This window comes from Onychomys torridus, chromosome 1 (genome assembly GCF_903995425.1).
Source record: "Onychomys torridus chromosome 1, mOncTor1.1, whole genome shotgun sequence".
Classification (NCBI taxonomy): Eukaryota; Metazoa; Chordata; class Mammalia; order Rodentia; family Cricetidae; genus Onychomys; species Onychomys torridus.
Genome location: NC_050443.1, coordinates 160,567,657 through 160,587,456, shown reverse-complemented (window position 1 = coordinate 160,587,456; position 19,800 = coordinate 160,567,657). Strand labels below are relative to the sequence as shown.

Sequence of the window (19,800 nt, the reverse complement as noted above, 5' to 3'; positions counted from 1 at the left end):
AACTTTTAAAAATGCCAGTCCTCTTGCAATTTGCATAGTGTCTGAGCCAATGAGTCAATGCTTTATCTGGTCATTGAGGAAAGCTTGGTCCCTTGAGAATAAAAAGCCCATGACTTTATTCCCATCCATGTCTAGACACAGTTGGTGCTCGATTTCATCACTAAAAAGAAAAAAAAAAAAAAATGTGCCTCTATCCTCACTCTGGATAAACAACGTCCGGAGACAGCCACTAGTTCACAGACTTGAGAATAGGCTGGAGAGTGAGCAAAAACTGTATACAGAGCCTGTACTAACAGCCAGCTCCTAAAGGAAGTAACTGACTCACTGACGGGAGAAGAAGGAAAACGCACACCATGCTCATAAGGCATTGCCAGAGAGGAAGGGGAAGGAGGCTAGAGCTTATTTAGGACAGCCTGCCTGGCTGGGAGGAAGCAGCAGAGGGCATATGAGGGTACCAGGAGCCTTGGAGGAAAGAGCTTGGTAGGAGGGCAGGGGGGTGATGTGGAGCACATCACGTTGAGTGGAGAAGGTGCTGCAGGGATGGAGCAACAGTTAAGAGCACTTGCTGCTCTTGAAGACGGATGGAATTCTGTTCCCAGCACTTACATCAGGTGGCTCACAACCACCTATAACTCCAGCTCCAGGGGATCGGCACCCTCTTCAGGTATCTTCACACATACTCTCTCTCTCTCTCTCTCTCTCTCTCTCTCTCTCTCTCTCTCTCTCTCATGCTAATAATAGTAACAATTAATTTAATAAAGTTAAAGTGTAGAATGTAATACATAGAAACATGGGCTTGGAGATTAGAGATATTTGAAATTAAACTCTGTTCTATAAATGATTAGCAATTTTTAAGAAGTCAATTTCTAAAATTCCTCATCTATAAAATGGGAATAAACACCTTTATCTCACTTGATTTAAAAAAAGACTCTGTAAGTAGCGCATTTAGCATTGCACTCAGGACATAAAAAGCCCTGCACAGATGTTCTCCTTTCATCACTGCTGAGATTATTGTTAACATTATCTTTGTTTTCTCCTCAGAGCCACCAGCAGGTAGAACAGACAGTTTTCACAGAAGATGACCAAACACATAATCACCAATATTTTATAATCAGGCCTTAATATTTTTTATCTATTTAATTTTGTGTGTGTGTGTGTGTGTGTGTGTGTGTGTGTGTGTGTCACATGCATGTGCATGTGTGGAGGCCAGAGGACAGTAACTGGTTCTCACCTTCTATTCTGTGAGTTCCAAAGATCAAACTCAGATTGTCAGGCTTGGTGGCAAGTGTCTATCTGCTGAGCTATCTCACCTTGCACCCATAATCCTACTTTCTTGCATCAAGTTATTGCTCCAACTCACTAGAAGTATTGAATTGAAAGAGCTATTGTTTGGTTGTATGATCAGTAAACAAACATATGGCTACATGGATATTTGAGAACAGTATTTCGGAAGATTTGCTCGAATAATGGCAATATATTTTAAGTACAAAGGATGTGAGACATAACAAGTCCTTGTGAGTGCTAAAGTACAGCGGCTTGCTAATTATAAAGCTGAGCTTCTAATGCTGGGTGTAGCTTCTTTCTTCATACTTAGCAGTGGAGCTGTTTATGAACATAAAGATCAGAACCTCTTGAGCTAGTGGCCACTTTGGACACACATTCGGTCTCATTTGGGATTAAAGTTTCTGCCTGGAAGTATATGGAGAAATGAAACCTTCTTTTCTCTTGGGCTTATCGAGGTGGGACAGAAGGCTCAGCCCCACCCCTTTCAGATCTTTGGCCCAGACTCCCAAAACACTCGGCCCCTCACAAAGATGGCACGGAAGAAGACTGAACCAATGGGGAGTGGCGTTGCTCGCGGTTGCCTAGGTAACAACCAATGAACAGCGGGAATTGTGCCCAGTGCGGCCGTCAGGGATGGCGGCGTCCAGTGACACTGAGGCGGGTGGAGGTGGCGGAGGGGAAGGTGTCTGTAGGGAGCCAAGAGGAGCAAAGATCCTGGCCGCTGGAGCCCCGCGTCGCGTCTGGGCGTGACGGTAGTCCCTAAGAGGCCAAGCTCAGGTTGGCCCTCGGCGCGGGTGGGAGGAGGACACGGGAGTGTGGTTCACGACGTGGGCACTGAGGCATCTCAAGCAGGTGACCCGGGCTGGGGAGTCCACCTCTGTTCGGCTGTATGGACCAAGAAGGTGGCTGTGGGTGGGGGTCCCAAACCTGGGTTTGGAGTTTCGAACCCGAGATCGTAGCAGGCAGGGCACTGCTTATCGAGAGGGGTGTGCCCGGCTGTGTCTGGAGGGAATGCTCAGACCTGTGAGAGCTGAAGAGCTTGTGGGGTGGGAGTGGACCCCAAAAAGTACAGGGCCGGACTGGAATTTTTTTTTAAAAAAATGCAATGGGAGACTGGGTTGCCTGGTGAAGGTCTAGGACTTTGTTTGATCTGGGGCGCATCTGTGCCACAGGTAGGAAAACAATCCACATACTGAGACTTTGGGGATGGGTTGTTTCAGTTTTGGTGGATACCATCTCGGCAATCCATCATCCACGGACTTCTTAGGTACCAACCAGAGTAACTTCGCTGTGTGAGAGCCTGGCCCGGCAATATTGCTCCCGAGAGCCCATCATTCTCGTGTCCCCATCATCTTTTTAAAAAGCTTCTTTTGAGCACCAGTGTTCTCTTATCGCCTTCTTGAATGTAGCCATCCCACATTCTTCCTAAATAAGACCTGTTTACAGTAACAATGCCATTGCTTACTTTCCAGATAGAAGGGAGATTAGAATTATAAATTTAAAAACCTAGTTATTTCATTTTCATTTAAAACAGTATTTCCAGTTTCCTAATCTTTGTTCATACAGCTTTTTACCTCCTCTTAGAGCTCTAAAAATCCACGGTTGATAACTAAAAGAACTTTGTAAGGCTGCCTAGCAAAGAAAGGTGACTTTGGTGACAGTTTGGAGATGTGTGGGTAGTTAAGGTGGCTGCTTCCAAATAAATTATCTCTAATTGGGAAATAAATATTCTTAGGTTGGGAAAGGTATTGTTGTTGTTTTGTTTTGGTTTTTCGAGACTGGTTTTCTCTGTGAAGCTTTGGAGCCTGTCCTAGAACTCGTTCTGTAGGCCAGGCTGGCCTCGAACTCACAGAGATCTGCCTGCCTCTGCCTCCCAGGTGCTGGGACTAAGGGCGTGCGCCATCATTGCCTGGCTGTTATTTTGTTTTAAAACTTCTTAATTTAAACTGGACATGGTGGAGCATGCCAGTACTCGGGAGGCAGAGGCAGGTGGCTCGCTCTTGAGTTTAAGGCCAGCCTGGTCTACATAGTGACTTCCAGATCAACATGACAACATAGAGTGACCCTCTTTCAAAAATCAAACAAAGACAAAAGTTAATTTAGACAAAAGTCACTGTGAATACATAAATGTTCTTTAGTAAGCTTGATTTAAAAAAAAAAAAGAAAGGAAGGAAGAAAGGAAGGAAGGAAGGAAGGAAGGAAGGAAGGAAGGAAGAAAAGGAACAAATGAGAGCTGGCTCAGCAGTTAAGAGTGTTTACAGCTCTTGCAGAGGGCCAGGACTCGGTCCCCAGAACCCACATGGTGGCTCACAGCCACCTGTAACTCCAGGTCCAGGAGATATAAAGTCCTCTTTTGGCCTCCGTGGGCTTTTGCATACACATAGTATACATACACTCGCTCAGATTCACATACATTACATAAATTTAAAGCACATTTAAAAGTGCTATACCACATTGTAATAAAAATACATTTTCAGGGGCTGGAGAGATGGCTCAGTGGTTAAGAGCACTGCTGCTCTTCCAGAGTTCCTGAGTTCAATTCCACCCACCACGTGGTAGCTCATAGCCACCTATAATGGGATCCAAGGCCCTCTTCAGGCATGCAGGTGAATATACAGATAGAGAATAAATAAATAAATAAATAAATAAATAAATAAATAGATGAAATCTTTTAAAAAATAAAATTTCAAATTTCATCACCTTCCTTAAATATTTAAGCTGGGAGCAGTGGCTCACACTTTTAATCCCAGGATCAAGGACAGGCACCAAAACTACAAAGAGAAACCCTGTCTCAAAAAACAAAAAAAAAGATATTTAAGATATTGGCCCAAAAACAAACAAACAAACAAACAAAAAAAGAAAGATAGATTTGCAACTTAAGATCATGGCTAGTACTTTGTTCATAGATAATCCTCAAATTTTTTTTTTTTTTTTAGCCCTTCCTGATCCCTGTGGAGCAAGGTGAGATGTCACTCTGGAAGTTCAATGTAGCTTTTAGGTACATAGGTTCAGGATAGCCAGAGCCATGACACAAAGAAACCCAGTCTCAGAAAACAAAACAAAAAGATACAATTCTTCTGCCAAGCTTGGCAGTACATGTCATAAACCCAGTATTCAGGAGGCAGACACAGGAGGATCTCTCTGAATGCAAGGCTAGCCTGGTCTACATAGCAAGCTCCAGGCTAGCCAGGACTTCATTAAGAGACCCTTCTCAGAAACACCACACACACACACACACACACACACACACACACACTCACACTCACACTCACACTCACACTCATATACATACACACAGCTCTTCAGATTCAGGTGGGTGTGTTTTGAAGTTTGCAATTTGGGGTTTTTATTTTATTTTATTTTTTGCAACAAGTTCTCACATGTAGCCCTGGCCAGCCTGTTCTTCCAGAATGCTGGGATCAAAGATCTGTGACACCATGCCCAACATGTTTACAATTTGTACCATCCTTTGACATTGACTGCCACTAACTCATTTAGTTAGAAAGAGCTACTGATGACCTCTAGCCAGAATACTTTAGCTCAACTCTAAGAGTTTTCTCTTGAAATTCTGCTGGAAAACTTCTTATCTTTATCTTCCTCTCATTAATGTTGTATTTGCTGAGACGCCACATTGACCTCTACCCAAGCCTGCTCTGATACTGGACTGATGATAAGAGTTTCAGTTTCTATGCTAACTGAAAGGCAAGGAAACTGATCACTGGCACCAGGCCCATGGCATTTAAGGATCCTCTCCAGTCCTATGCACCAGATCTAGTCTCTGTATTCTGCAGAAAAGATGCACTTGTCCTGTTGGCATCAGCCAGGTGCCTGCATGAGACTTCAGGTTAATTATTCATCATGGAGATCTTTTAGTTGCAATTTTCAGTGTCTCCCTATGGTTCAGTCAGAGTCCACAGGCTTTCCAGTGGAAATCTAATGATGTACTTGTTAAAACTATAGGTTCCCAACCGCCAGCTACACAGACTCTGACTCAGTAGGTCTGATTGGTGCCTATGAATCTGCTTCTAGAAAACTGAAAAATATTTCTATTGTTTATTAATTTTGTCTTCATTTATGATTAATGATATCTTAAGCATCTATCTCCCTTCTTATGAGATATCCTTAAATACAAAATTATTTTACTACCCACTAGTGCCCAACAATATTGGTGTGGCTCCTTTTTCTATGCTATACTTATTATAGCATGCTTTCTGCTCTTGTATTAGATGCCCACCATCATCCTTTCATATGAATATGTCAGTTTTTACTGGGTGATAACGCATACCTCTAAAACACAGCAGCTTGAAACATCTATTATTTCTTTGCCCAATGAAACTGTGAGTCATTACCATGGGGCTAGGCTCAGAGGGCAGCCCTCTAGGTCTTGCTGAGTTCATGTTTCTGTGGTCAGCTGGGACAATTGCTCCATATGCTCTGTCCTCATCTAGAATATTAGTCTGAACTCATGCACTGGAAGCAGAACAGGTCTATGTGCTGCACAAGGGCAAGTCTGGTGCTTCTCAAATCTCTGCATTTATGTATCTCTATTATCAACTTTGGAAACACTCCATTAACCAAGTAGGGCACATAGCTAACCCAGACTACGGCAAGTCTGCCTCTACGTAGGAGACTACCCCTGCCTTGTAGGCTTCTCTGACTGGACTCCACTGCTCCAACCGCTCCTGTTGTCACCTGCTTTGTCCCTGATCACTGCTTCTATCCCATTACAATCCCTGATCACTGCTTCCATCCTATTACAATCCCTGATCACTGCTTCCATCCCGTTACAATCCCTGATCACTACTTCCATCCCGTTACAATCCCTGATCACTACTTCCATCCTGTTACAATCCCTGTTCACTGCTTCCATCCCATTACAATCCCTGTTCACTGCTTCCATCCTGTTACAATCCCTGATCACTTCTATCCTATTACAATCCTTGTTTCACAAGCCCACCCCACCCCCACCGCTGCCAGACTCTTTCTTTCCCTAATTTAGCTGCTATAGCTTTCAGAGAGTGTAATGAAGTGGTCTGGCCTAAAAACAGAGGCTCAGCATGAGGGAAGGAAGGCCAGCATGGTCAGGGAGGGCTGTGTGCTTGTCCCTGCTCAGCCACTAGCAAAATTTTTGTTGAATGTTTTTTGGATTTTTTTTATGTGTATAAATGTTTGCCTATGGGTACGTATACGAACCATGTGCTTGACTGGTACCTAAGGAAATCAAAAGGAGGTTTTGGATCCCCTGGAACTGAAGTTTGGATGGTTGTAAAACACCATGTGAGGCTGGGAATAAAACCTGGGTCCTCTGAAAGAGCAACAAGTGCTCTTAACCACTGAGCCATCTCCCCAGCGCCACCAAAAAACTTTTTAACCACTCTGCACTTTGTTTCTTCGTCTATAGTACAAAGGAGTTTGTATTACATGTGTGAGGTTCTTTGAAAACTCAATGTCTCAGTGTATCTATAGCTCCGTAAATAAGCCATTTTTTTCTACTTAGACCAGTTTCTTCTCTTCCCTGTTTGTTGTTCTTTACTTCTTCTTCTTTTTTTTTTTTTTTTTTTTTTTTTTTTGGTTTTTGGTTTTTTGAGACAGGGTTTCTCTGTGTAGCTGTGCGCCTTTCCTGGAACTTGCTTTGTAGACCAGGCTGGCCTCGAACTCACAGAGATCCACCTGCCTCTGCCTCCCGAGTGCTGGGATTAAAGGCGTGCGCCACCAACATCCGGCTGTTGTTTTACTTTCTTTGCTGCTCATTTTTGTTTTATCCTTTTTCCTATGTATTTATTTTTGAGACAGTTTCATGTAGCTGAGGATGACTTTGAACACATGATCTGCCTGCCTCTGCTTTCCAAGCACTGGGATTACAGACATGCACCATGGTTGTGTTGAGGGCTGCTCATCCCCTCTACTTGCTAATATCTGCCGTCTGGGTTGACTCGGAATTACATTGTCTCTGGTACAGTTTGGCATTGTCTCTAGTACAGTTTGGCATTTCACCTGCTGAGCTTACCAGCCATATTATAATTTCATTGAGGCGAGAGACTCGTGTTTTATAATCTAAGCACATAGTAGACATCAAGTAAATATTTGCAGATGTAGCTTCCATTTCCAGCCCAGGTCACAGGAACCAGGAGCTGGCTGAAACCTTAGAGAAGCAGGGGTGAGGCTGCTCTAGCACATGTGGCGGTGGGTGGCGAGGAGGGTGGTCTGTAAAGTGCACCCGAGGTAGTACGTCCATACCAGAGCAGAGCCTCCCGTCCTCTAGCCATGGTGTGACACTGGTTTCTCCGTTTCTTATAGCTGTCATCCTTCTCTTCTGTAAGCGACCACCATGACTCTGACGAAAGGTTCCTTCACGTACTCCAGTGGGGAGGAATACCGTGGCGAGTGGAAGGAGGGTGAGAAGGGCCCAGGGCAGCCTACTTCCTGGACCTTTATTCCTCACTGCAGGACTCAGCTCCACACAGAACCTGTCCCTTAAGCTCAGCGCTTAAGGAAGGAACGCAGAATGAGTTCAGGGAAATGCGTTCTGCCTTCCCACTGCTGGACTTAGAGAGCTTTAACACCGGCTGTCGTTTAAATGTGAATGTACCCAGAGGAGCAAATGAGTTCTTTTGGGTGCAAATTAGAGAGTTTAGTATTCAGTGCAATGAGTCTTCAGAAGTTAAGATCTGGAAATTAGTGAAGCCACTTAAGAACAAGTGACATTTCTTGCCTTGAACTTCCCATGAGAGCTTTTTATGCTTGGAAGTAATCTAGTCTTAGGAATAGCAAAGTTCTTTGGAGCCTTGAACTATGCCAGAGACTATACCAGAAGCAGTGTAATGGTTCATTTTGGAAATTCAGCCTGGACACTTTAGAGTCTCACAGGTTCAGTCCTAGCAAGCCAAGAAACTGCCCAAGGAGACCAGGCTTTCCACACTCACAGAGGTGAAGGGCAGTTCACACTATGGCCAGGCCTGTACCCCAAGGAGACCAGGCTTTCTGTACTCACAGAGGTGAAGGGCAGTTTTTTGTGGGTTAGGTTATGGGAAGTGTGGACTGTTAAGCCAGTGAGAAGGGACCCTGAATCTGCCTCATTCCAACCTGGTCCCTGTTCTTCTCTTTGCTCAGGCCGGAGACATGGTTTTGGTCAACTGATGTTTGCAGATGGTGGCACCTACCTGGGTCACTTTGAGAACGGGCTCTTTAATGGCTTTGGGGTACTGACCTTCTCAGATGGCTCAAGGTAAGTATTAGGTCATTCCTTTCTCAGTCTTTGAACTAGTGAGACTCTGATTTAAAAAAAAAAAAAAAGAGGCATTGGTGACTGTCTGTTCAGCCCTGAGCTTGCCCAGGCCCTAATGAAAACAGACAAGGGACAAGCAGTTCTTTCATTGATTACTTTGATTTTTTAATTTAACTTTTATTCATTTGTAGAAGGTGTACTACAGCACATGGGGAGGTCAGAGGAGCAGTTTCCTCTTCCACCATGTGGGTCCCCAGGATTTAACTCAGGTCATCAGGCTTGGAGACAGGTTTCTTTTGCCTACTCAGCCATCTTGCCAGCCCTTATTATTTTAAAATAAGCATAAGGTCTAAGCTTGAGTTTGAGGCCAACCTGGGCTATATTGCAACACTCTGTCTCTAAACAAAACAAATATATCAAATTAAATAGCTGTGAGATTAGAAATGGCCAAGAGGTGCATGACTTTACCTCTGTTCACTTAGATTCTTTCCTGGAATTGAGACCTCATAAATATGCCTTCTGACCCCTCTCTGCTGCTGGGGAACAGTGTGTGAGTGGCACAGGTAGAGCTCAGGGATGGGCAGAATGAGCTTTGCTCTGCATCTTGACTAATGCACACTGGTAACGGCTCACCTCGGTTACCCTGGATAGCTAACCCACCCACTAAAAGCTAACATCTTGGTATCTCTGCAGGTATGAGGGCGAGTTTGCCCAGGGCAAGTTTAATGGCGTCGGAGTTTTCATTCGATATGACAACATGACCTTTGAGGGGGAATTTAAAAATGGCAGAGTAGATGGCTTCGGTAAGTTTCAGCTCGGTAGGATGGAAATTTAGCGTCACATGGGCGGAAGCAGTCCTTAATCTTAATTCTTTTGTGGCTCTCCTGCAATCTGTCGTGACCATGTCCCTCACTTCCTCTTCTTCACCTCTGTCCATCGAGCTGACCTGAAACGTTAAAGCCTTCTCGTTCTCTCTCCTCAAAGGCTTGCTGACTTTCCCTGATGGTTCCCACGGAGTACCCCGCAATGAAGGTCTGTTTGAGAACAACACGCTGCTGCGCCGTGAGAAGTGTTCTGTTGTGGTCCAGCGGGCGCAGAGTGCCTCCAAGTCGGCCAGGAATCTCACTGCCTGAGGAGCTTTGGGCACAGCTGGAAACGTCTTTTGTACGCGAGCTCGGGAGGTGAACAAATGAACCAGATAGGAGAATGACCGTGGTGCCACAGCCTGTGAGGTGCTCTGTCACCCGCCAATCAGGAGTTCAGTCGCAGAAAAGCATGGAGGATTTTGGCCCCAAGACCCTGGAGCAGTCTGTCCCTCCCTGACCTTTATGTGCTCAAGAACAGGGGCCGCCCTTTCTTCCTTGCTGTTACTTTATGTTTCCAGAACCTTGGTACCCAGTGTTGTGGCCTTCTCTCTATCCACTGTCAAACCATATAGAATCTCTTCACTCCACCCACCCTTCTGGCAGATGATCCTGGCTTCAACTTAGGGCCAGTCCTGTGTGCTGCCAGGAAGAAATCAGGAAAAAGACAGGGGTAACTTAGCCACCCTGTAAAGCCCAGGCCAGAGCTTCTCTGTGTGTTACCCCCTCATTCACCACATTTGAGGCCTGGCTCAAGGCCAGTCTCTGTGTTTTCTTATTCCCCCTCAATGTAAGAGCGTGGCGTTCTTATCCCTCAACTTTACAGTAAACTGTCTTCCTTAACTGAGTTACAGCAGATAGCCCAGTCCCCATCTGTGCCTCTCTCACCCTTAGATGTCAGACAGGATCCCTTCATAGACTAGCCAAATAAGAAACCAGTGTAAGAGTAACTATGACCTGTATTCATTATTCAGTCCAGGGCAAGGGGCAGGCCTATCCAGGCCTCCTGTGGAATGACCTGGGTCCCAGGAAGGCTTGCGCTGAGAGTTCCTTCCCAGTGCATCAGTGGATCAGACTCACAGCCCCTGGGGTGTCAGAAGACTTGGATCCATCTGAGTGTGAATTGACTGGCATTGGCTCCTCCATTTTACTTGTGAATCTTCGAGAGCCTTGGCTCTCGAGCTTGGGTCAGATATCCCTGCCAAAATCATCCCAAGGTCTCCAGTTAGCCTAGGTCCCTCCCCTAAGCCCCAGCTCCCACCCTCAAATCTCCCTTGACAGCAGTATGTGGTGGACATTCTAGCTGTGTGCCTCTATTTATTCTCTGAACTGTACTGTAGAAATAAGTGTTTATAGGAATAAACCAGCCACCACAATGGCCTACACTTAAGTGTTCATGACTTCCTGGACTTGGGCCGCAAGAATATCAACTCATTTGCTTTTTGTGGAAATCAAACAGAGAGGTGCTTTGGGGCTAACACTGAACACTTTGCTGCATGATGTCACTGTTTCTCAGAACCCCTGTGGTGAGCTGGAGAGAGAGGCCAGTCAGTGAAGTGTTTGCTTGCAAGCACGAGGACCTGAGTTCGATCCTCAGCACCTATGGAAAAAGCTGGGTATGGTCGTGCATGCTTCTACTCCACGTCTAGAGATTCAAAGAGAGCATCATCTCTGGGGCTGACTGTCCAGCCTAGCCTAGCCTAGCCTAGCCTAGCCTAATTAGCAGGCCCAGGCACCAAAATGGACAACTTTTGAGGAACACAGGAGGCTGACATATGGCTACACACATACACTCTATGGAGTAGAAGGCCTGAGGATTTCAAAACCAGCAGGCTCAGGTTGTCCAGGCTGGTAAATGGCAGGGCTGGATGGTGTTTCTCTATCCTACTCTTTCTGATCCCAGCTCCCTTTCACTGGATTGAGCATCAATGTATACAAGCCCCAAGACCAGTTATTGCCAGACCTACTGGGCAACCTCAAATAAATCAACTCCTGCCCATATTCCCGCCCCCCTTTTTTTTGTACCCAATAGTAGAACACTCCCACCATGCTAGCTCATTTATTTACAGTTCTTACCTCAGTTTTCCACATAGCTCTGGAGAAAGGTATATTATAGCCAAGATTTGGGGAAATTAGAGGGCTACCCCAAGGCCCCACAGACACCAGAGGTCCCAGAACTTAAACTCGGGGCTAGACAGCTTTCTAGGTCCTCTCTTGGGCCTAGATCTTTCCCATCAGCCCTAAACCTATTCTGTAAACCACACTGCTCTGGAAAGTGACTATAAAAGCAGCCCAAGAGCCAACTTGTGAAACCATGAGAACCTGGTCTTGAGTCCCCAGCACCCACATAAAAAGCCAGATGTGTTGCTGCATGCCTATCACCCCAGCACTGGAGAATAAAACCAAGCAGATGCCGGATACTTGCTGCAAGCCAGTATGACCAAAATGGCAACGACAGACCAGATTCAATGACAGACAGTGTCTGAAAAATTAAAGTGGAGTGTGATACAGCAGAACCCCCTAACTTCAATTGTCGCCACATTGCCTGCATTAGCCATTGCATATGTTCATACACAATAAAAAAAAAAAAAAGTCATTAAGCTTTCCTAGGCTACCACTAATAGTGGGCTGTTTGCTTGGAATTACTAAGTCTTCTCTCAGTGATGAGAAAAGGCCAACTCTACAGGGCTCCACTGCCGTTAGGAAGGTCCTTGGCATCTGGCCAGGAAATGTACTGCATTGGCTTTCAATTTTCACTTGTTATATTTTATTATAGTAACAAGGTGATCTGCTTTGATAATAAAAGTAGACTGCCTTCAGACAAAAGCATGGTCCTATCTCAGTGCAAGTCCCCAAGATTCATACCTGGGCTGGTCAGTCTTCTAGAGTGCAGACCAGGTGTCTGTCCACCAGGTGTCATTATTTACTAATGTGACAAGGTACTGGGCGGTCTTGGGCACTCAGTGGTAGGGATCAAAGTGACATGTGAGTTAAGAAAGGGCATGTGGCTGGAATTCAGCTTGGAGGCCTTTCAAAAATAAGGAGCCCATTCTGATCAGGTTTCCTCTGCAGCTGCTTCCTCTGGAAGAAGTCAAATGTGGATGGTTGGGGCCATCCCTGACTTTCCAGCAATGTCATGCATAATTAAGATTTCTAGCTTCAAGTCAGAAGTAACAGCCCCTTCAGGAACCTATTTCCTTGGTTTCTAGCTGCACCTCCTACCTTTTTGCTAGGTTCCCTGGTTCACCCATCTTAGGGCAGAAGAAAGTACCCACAGAAGAGACACGCAAGAAATTGTCCCTGGTGGAGGGTCTCTAGAGACTCTGTAGAATACATATGTGAGAAGCCACGGGCTGAGCAAAGGAGCTGGATGTTGCTTTGAGCTTATGGGAAAGGAGCCCTTTAGTGGTAGAATAGGAATGGCCCCCGTAGGCTCACGTATTTAAATCTTTAGGGAATGGCACTATTTGAAAGGATTAGGAGGTGTGGCCTTGTTAGAAGAAGCTTGTCACTGAAGGCAGGCTTTGAGGGTTTCAAAAGCCCAAGCCAGGCCCAGCAGCTCTCTCTCTCTCTCTCTTCCTGGCCTGTGGATACAGATACAGAAATCTCAGCTACTTCTCCAGCACCATGTAGCTGAAACTGCAAGCCCCAAATAAGTGCTTTTTTTAAAAAAATAAATAATTGCCGTGGTCATAGGGTTTCTTCCAAGCAATAGAAATCTAAGAAAGTGGGTACCAGGAGAGGGTATTGCTGTGACAGGCCTGACCATGCTTCTTGTTGGCAGAATGTGGACTTCGCATTAGGAAAACAGTTTAACACTTCAAGTGGGACTTAACGGGCCATCCTCATAGGAGCATGGAAGACAGTGGTGCCGAGAGTGATGTAGATTATAATGACCCAACTCAAGAGGTTTCAGGGAAGAAGAAGAATATTAAGTGGCCTAGAGATTGTTCTTGTGATATTTTGTTGAAAATGTGGTTGCTTTTGACCCTTGCCCAAAAAAATCTGCCTGAGGCTAAATTGAAGAGTTTTCTATTAATGGTATTGGCAGAGGAGATTTCCAGACAGCCTAGTATTGACTGTGTCATGTGGTTTTTAGTGGCCGGTCTTATGCAGATCTAAAAGAGGAGAGCAAGGAAAAATAGAAAATGTACAGGTTGAGGAGAAAAAGAGCACCAGAGAGTCTAATGGAGTGAAGAGAGATAGAAAGTTTAAAGAAAACCCTGATGCTAATTGGAATAAAGGAAGTGACCTCGGCAAGATCCCACCCTGCTGAGCTTTCAACTTGTGAAACATAGTTCAGGAAGAGCTTACACAGTAAAGGAAACCATCAAAAACAGAAAGTTAATGAAAATGTATTTGAATGAGGGGGCCAAGTTCTAGCCTCATCAAGCAGCAGAACTTGGCAGCTTCATCAGCTTCATGGTTCTGACTTTAGAGTCAAGAATATGAGAACCGGGTTGTGGAATCTCCCTCCACACCTAAGGAAAACTACTGAGGCCAGAATGTCCCTGCGGGTTGGGGATTTAGCTCAGTGGTAGAGCACTTGCCTAGCAAGCGCAAGGCCTTGGGTTCGATCCTTAGCTCAAAAAAAAAAAAAAAAAAGAAAGAATGTCCCTGCATGGAGGCCCAGGGAGGCCATTGCATGAAGCTGTGAAAGTGAAGCCTGGATTGTCTTGGAGACCCCAAGATGTTGGGGATGCCAGAACTGTGGGATACCTGCTGAGGAGAGCTGCTAACGGGAAGTGGAACCAGCCCAAGAGAAATAAGTGTGTGGCAGTCAACAAAGCTGACAGGAGTTGGAGATCTAAAGAGTGTTTTGACATCAGATGTGGAGATGCAGAGTTTGGAGTTGGTCCAGCTGGCTTTTGGACTTGCTTTGGCCCAGTATTTCCCACTATGCTCCCTTTCCACCCTTTTGGAATGGTAATGTATATCCTGTGCCATTGTATGTTGGAAGTATATGACCTGCTTTTTTATTCTGATTTTACACTGGGTTACAGGTAAGAGATTGTCATGAATCTCAGAAGAGACTTTGAACTTTGGACTTTTAAGCAGTCTTGAGACTGTGATAAATTATGGGAACTTTTGAAGTTGGACTAAATGCATTTTGCTTTATAATATGGCTACAAACCTTTAGGGGCCAGGGAATGGATGTGGTGGTTTGAATAAGCATGCCCCCATAGGCTCATACACTTAAATGCTTAGGGAGTGGCACTGTTTGAAGTTATTAGAAGGTGTGGCCTTATTGGAGGGAGTGTGTCACTGGAGGGGGGCTTTGAGATTTTCAGAAGCCCAAGCCAGGCCCAGTGTCTGTCTCTCTTCCTCCTGCCTGTGGATCCGGATGTAGAACTCTCAGCTACTTCTCCAGCACCAGGTCTGCCTGCATGCTGCCATGCTTTCCGCCATGATGATAATGGACTAAACCTCTGAAACAGTAAGCCAGCCCAATTAAATACTTTCCTTTATAAGAGTCACCAGGGTCATGGTGCCTCTTTCACAGTAGTAGAACACTGACTAAGACAAGCCCTAGTTCCTAATGCCCTGTTCCTCTTCAGGCTGTAGGGACTGAAGTCCCAGACAGCTCAGGCCAGGTGTCTGCAGCTTGTCATCAGAGCCAGCCATTGTTACTGAAATCCAAGCGCAGGGCTTCTTCCATGGCGGGGCTCAGCTCCTGCAAGGGGGCACGACAGGGGCCTCCATAGTAGCCAAACCAGTCCATAGTTTTCTTCAGCCCTGGGATCCCGAAGCGCCGGGTCACCTGAGAAGAGGCATTTGTTAGAAAGACTACAGAGCCCCCAACACCCCTGACATGCCTACCTGGACCTTGGCATCTGTTGCTTCATAAAGTTGGGGTTCCCACCCTCCTGTAAGGAACTATAATCTGTGGTGCAGGTTGCACTGAGAATCCAGATTTGGACACCACAAGCAGGTCAGTTTGGAGAGACTCAGCCTGAATAAGAAGATTCCTTTTGGGGTTTTAGGGGAAAAACTACTCCAACAAAAGAGGGGCATCCCACCCTCACGTTTGGATAGAAGGTTGGCTTGGAAGAGGGCAGCAGGGCTGGGGCACCACCGTCCCACCTGTGCTGTCTCCCCAAAGCACAGCAGGCCTGGTTAGCAAGGAAGTAGACGTTCCGTGACAGCCTTGGGCAAAGCCCAGATCCTCAGTCCCCAGCATCAGGGCCCACCTCCTCCCTGGCCCTATTTAAATGGTTTCACAGAAAATAATATACCTCTAGCCAAAAGGAGGTTTATTGTATAGCTGTACTATTTATTATCTGAGCAACTTCTCTTCCCTAGAAAAATGAAGGGGCTGAGCAACATGATGTCTAAAGGCTTGTGTATTACAGTGGGGCACCCACAGCTACTGTCACAGTTTAAAATCATACAGGAAATTTTACAAAAATAAATGAAGGATCTGGTTTCTTTCCTTTTTTATAGCAACTGATCAGAAATATTGGAATGAATCTTTGATGACCTAAAAACTAGGAAATAACTCATTACTTAATAAAGCTTCATTTGGAGGAGAGGGAAACTTTGGAGGTATGAGTTTCAAGAAGGGTAAAAGCAAGGAAGTGTTCAGTGGAGAAAGGTGGGGAGGAGAGTGGATAACTGGCTTGCAACTATCCACCACTAGAGGGCAGCAATCATCAGCAAACTGATGGTTTTCCCACCCATGATGTCTTAACAGCCTGACTTTTAAAACCCCAAAGCAGCTTTGTAGTTGGCCAAAACCTCCAGAAGAAGATGGAACCATGCAGGTCCTGGAGAAAACCTTGTTCCTACCATGGGTTTCTGAAGATAGCGGTGGGCTTCCTCCTCAGCCCTGGAGGAAGGGCTAGCTGTTTGAGTGACAAAGACCTCAGAAAGTCCTAAATATAGCCTGGGGCAGGAGGCTGGATGGGTGGGAAGGCAGAAGAAGGACATGCCTTGGACAAGAACATGGCAACAAAGTGACATCAGGCTGCTGTTGGAGTGTCTGAGCCTACAGCTCAGGCAGCAGCAACAAGCACGCTCAAGGCATTCCTGAGTGTGTGCCCAAGGCTGGCACAGGAAGGCACAGCCTAGGGAGGGGCAGAATTGGGTAAGATGACCTCAGAGAGCTTTGATGGCAGCTGGGCTTTCCATCTTCCCAGAGGAGCAGCCAACTCTGCTTCCTCTGTAAAATGAGATGTTATCTACACCTACCCATAGAGATGACTCAAACATCAGATGACCAAACACTATTAAATCACAGCGGTCCCCAAGACAGCTGGAGGCACTACCTCCTCCTGTCCTGGCAGGATGCAGATGTGGGACTCTTCTTTTGTGTCGGTAGATGGGAATGAGAAAACCAGGCCTCCACCCCAGGGGAATGGCCAGCGTGTTCATGGCAGCCCCCACCCAGCTTAGCTAGAGAAGGCTTTATTTCTACAAGTTCTTAGACCTATTGACAGAGTCACTCCCGGGAGAAGCTCCTCATCCAGGAAGAAGCCTCCTTTCCTTCTCAGATGTCCTTCCTCTAAAACTGAGGAGGATCCAAACTGAGCAGGAGACCTAGAACACACCCACCGATTTCTACAAAGTGTCCGCCACTGTGTGGTTGAGGTACAGATAGCTTGGACACTTGCCTCTGATGCAAAACTTAAATGCAAAAATATAATCAAGGTAAGGTGGGCCTAGTGGCACAGGCCCATCATACTCAGGGGTGGAGGCAGGAGGATTGACAACTTCATGGCCAGCCTGGGTTATAGAGAAAGTTCAAGGGCAGCTTGGGCAATGTTTTGTTTGTCAATTTGATTTTGTTTCTAGAAATAGATTTAGGAAAGGAAATGTCTAAATGAATTTGTTCCCAGGAAAGTAAAATGATTTTAAAAAATGGCTTAAGTATATAAAAGATATTCAAACCTGAGTTAAGTAATGTTTCTGTTTTATATATATATATATATATATATATATATATATATATATGAGGTCTGTACAGACAGGCAGTGACGAGAAAGTCATGTGGCTGGGTTTACAACCAATGAGAAGGCAGAACAGAAAGTCTAAATAAAAGACAGGACACAGGAAGTAGGTCTCTTGAGGAGAAGCAGTGAAGGGTAAGGTTTTTAGCCTCAGCTATTGCTCTGACCTCTTGGCTTTTAACTCTGCAATTGCCTCTGTGTTTCTTATTTAACAAGACAGTTACTTCTACACCATGTCTTTAATCTCAGCACTCAGAGGCAGAGGCAGGTGGAAGGGTTTTGGCCAGCCTGGTCTATACAGTAGATTCTAGGCCAATCAGAGCTACATAGTGAGACCCTGTCTCCAAACACAGATGAAACTCTGAAAGATAGATTGAAGAGGGATGATCAACCAGGGACCTCGGGCACCAAGGGTCAACACAATGGTGAGTCCCCTGGTTCAGACTTGGGACTGAAGACACAAACCGTAAAATGCCAGGGGGCACAACCAATACAATTTCCAGCAGGAGCTGGGGAGATGCTTCAGTGGGCAAAGCACCGGCCAGGCAAGCCCAATGACCTGAGTTTGATCCCTGGATCCCAAATGAACGTAGAAGAGAACCAACTCCACAAAGCTGTCTTCTGACTTTTGCATGTGCAGCGGGGCACGCATGTACAACCCCCAATAATAATAAAAAGTTTTAAAATAAAAGTTTCAAGGAGGAGGGCTGGAGAGATGGCTCAGCAGTTAAGAGCACCGGCTGCTGTTCTAGAGGTCCTGCGTTCAGTTCCCAGCACCCACATGGCAGCTCACAACCATCTGTAACCATAGTCCAAAGATCCCGTTAAATCACCATGGCCACATGGTTTCGACTGGAGAATTCCACGAAATGTTTGAAGAAGAGTTAGCACCAATTCTGTACCACCTCTGCCAGGAAACAGAAGAGCAAAGAGTACTTCCTAGTTCACTTGATGAACCAGACTCAGTGGGGAAAGAGTGCATAGGCAAGAGGAAGGGAGGAAGGGGGAAAGGGAGGGCAGACAGAGAAAGGAAGGAGAGAAAATAGACTATTATTCCTCATGAATCTAGACATAAAATTCTTAGCAAAATATCACTAAATGAAATTTCAGCAATACACCAAAACAAATATATACTATGACTAAATGAGGTTTGTTCCAGGGATGCATCAATATTTGAAAAGTGTTTAGTCTGGCACATGCCTTTAATCTCAGCACTCGAGAAGTAGAAGCAGACAGAACTCTGTGAGTTTGAGGCCAGCCTGATCTGCACAACAAGACAAGGCTATATAGAGAGACTCTGTCTCAAAAAAAAAACAAAAAACAAAAAACAAAACCAAAAAGTGATTTTGGGGCTGAAGAGATAGCTCAGCAGTCAACAGCAAGTGCTGCTCTTGCAGAGGACCCAGGTTTGGTTCCTGGCACCCACATGGGCAGTAGCTCACAACCATCTGTAACTTTGGTTGGCCTCCATGGTCACCATGCATGCACATGGTGTATGTACATACAACCCATGTACAGGCAAAACATCTACACACATAAAATAAAAAATAAATCTTTTTAAATTGATTATATAGTCTGCCATGTTAACAAGCTAAAGAACAGTCACATGATCATATGAGACAATGTGAAAAAACATCTGACATCTGATTATTTGTAAGAGTTCATAGAAAACTAGGAGTATAGAATAGTATCCTCAATTGATAAAAAGTATCCACAACAACCCAGAGCAAGAGTACTTTTTCTTCAAGATCAGGAACCAGGATCCCCCCCACTCCCAGACACGGTTTCTCTGTGTAACAGTCTTAGCTTTCCTGGAACTCACTTTGTAGACCAGGCTGGCCTCGGACTCACAGAGATCTGCCTGTCCCTGCCTCCAGTGCTGGGATTAAAGGTGTGAGCCACCACCGCCTGGCAGGAGCCAGGAATTTTATTTGCTTAGTACAGGAAGTCCTAGTCAGTGCAGAAATGTAAGAAAAGCAAAAGAAAGACATAGAGATCGAAATGGACACGATGACCTACCCTTGTGAGTAGATGATATGATTTGTCTACGTAGAGAACCTCAACAACTACAAACAACAAACCCCTCCCAGAACTACAGAGTTGTTTCAGCAAAGCTACAGATGTAAGAGAAATATTAAAAACCAGCCTTAGGGCTGGGAATGTAGCTCAGTAGTATGGCAATTTGCCTAGCATGTTTGCGGCCCTGCATGCTTGAGGCCCTGGGTTTAATCCTCACCATACACACACACATATATACACACACATATACACACAAACAAACACACACACAGAATTGAGTTTCTAAATACTAGCATACTAACAATGAATATATAGATAGTAAAATTAAAATACCATTTTCACTTGCTCAAAAAAGCATGAAGTAGCTGGCTTTGGTAATATATGCCTTTTTGTTGTTGTTTTTGTTATTTGTTTTTTTTGTTTTTCGAGACAGGGTTTCTCTGTGTAGCTTTGGCGCCTT

General features: G+C 45.2%; 2 protein-coding genes across 6 annotated transcripts in view; one reads left to right on the top strand and one right to left on the bottom strand.

Annotated features, from left to right (window-relative positions):
- Positions 1–1,911: 1,911 nt before the first annotated feature.
- On the top strand, positions 1,912–10,762 carry Morn4 (MORN repeat containing 4). Of its 3 annotated transcripts, XM_036169450.1 has the most exons (6): positions 1,912–2,136; positions 4,221–4,245; positions 7,582–7,679; positions 8,395–8,509; positions 9,203–9,312; positions 9,494–10,762. In XM_036169450.1, the coding sequence occupies exons 3-6, from the start codon at positions 7,613–7,615 to the stop codon at positions 9,640–9,642; spliced, it is 441 nt and encodes a 146-aa protein (XP_036025343.1). In that variant the 5' UTR covers positions 1,912–2,136; positions 4,221–4,245; positions 7,582–7,612; the 3' UTR covers positions 9,643–10,762. The 3 variants fall into 3 exon arrangements, with proteins under 3 accessions (XP_036025343.1, XP_036025352.1, XP_036025333.1); XM_036169459.1 differs by lacking the exon at positions 4,221–4,245 and having other exon boundaries at positions 1,912–2,061; XM_036169440.1 differs by lacking the exon at positions 4,221–4,245.
- A 4,052-nt stretch (positions 10,763–14,814) lies between these two features.
- The window catches only part of Hoga1 (4-hydroxy-2-oxoglutarate aldolase 1), a 29,530-nt gene continuing 24,544 nt past the window's right edge, over positions 14,815–19,800 (bottom strand). For 2 of the 3 annotated variants that reach the window (XM_036174853.1, XM_036174870.1), the window contains one exon: positions 14,815–15,133. In XM_036174853.1, coding sequence (XP_036030746.1) covers positions 14,984–15,133 — 150 coding nt within the window. In that variant the 3' untranslated portion in view covers positions 14,815–14,983. The remainder of the gene's footprint in view (positions 15,134–19,800) is intronic. The other variant, XM_036174861.1, reaches the window with a different exon arrangement.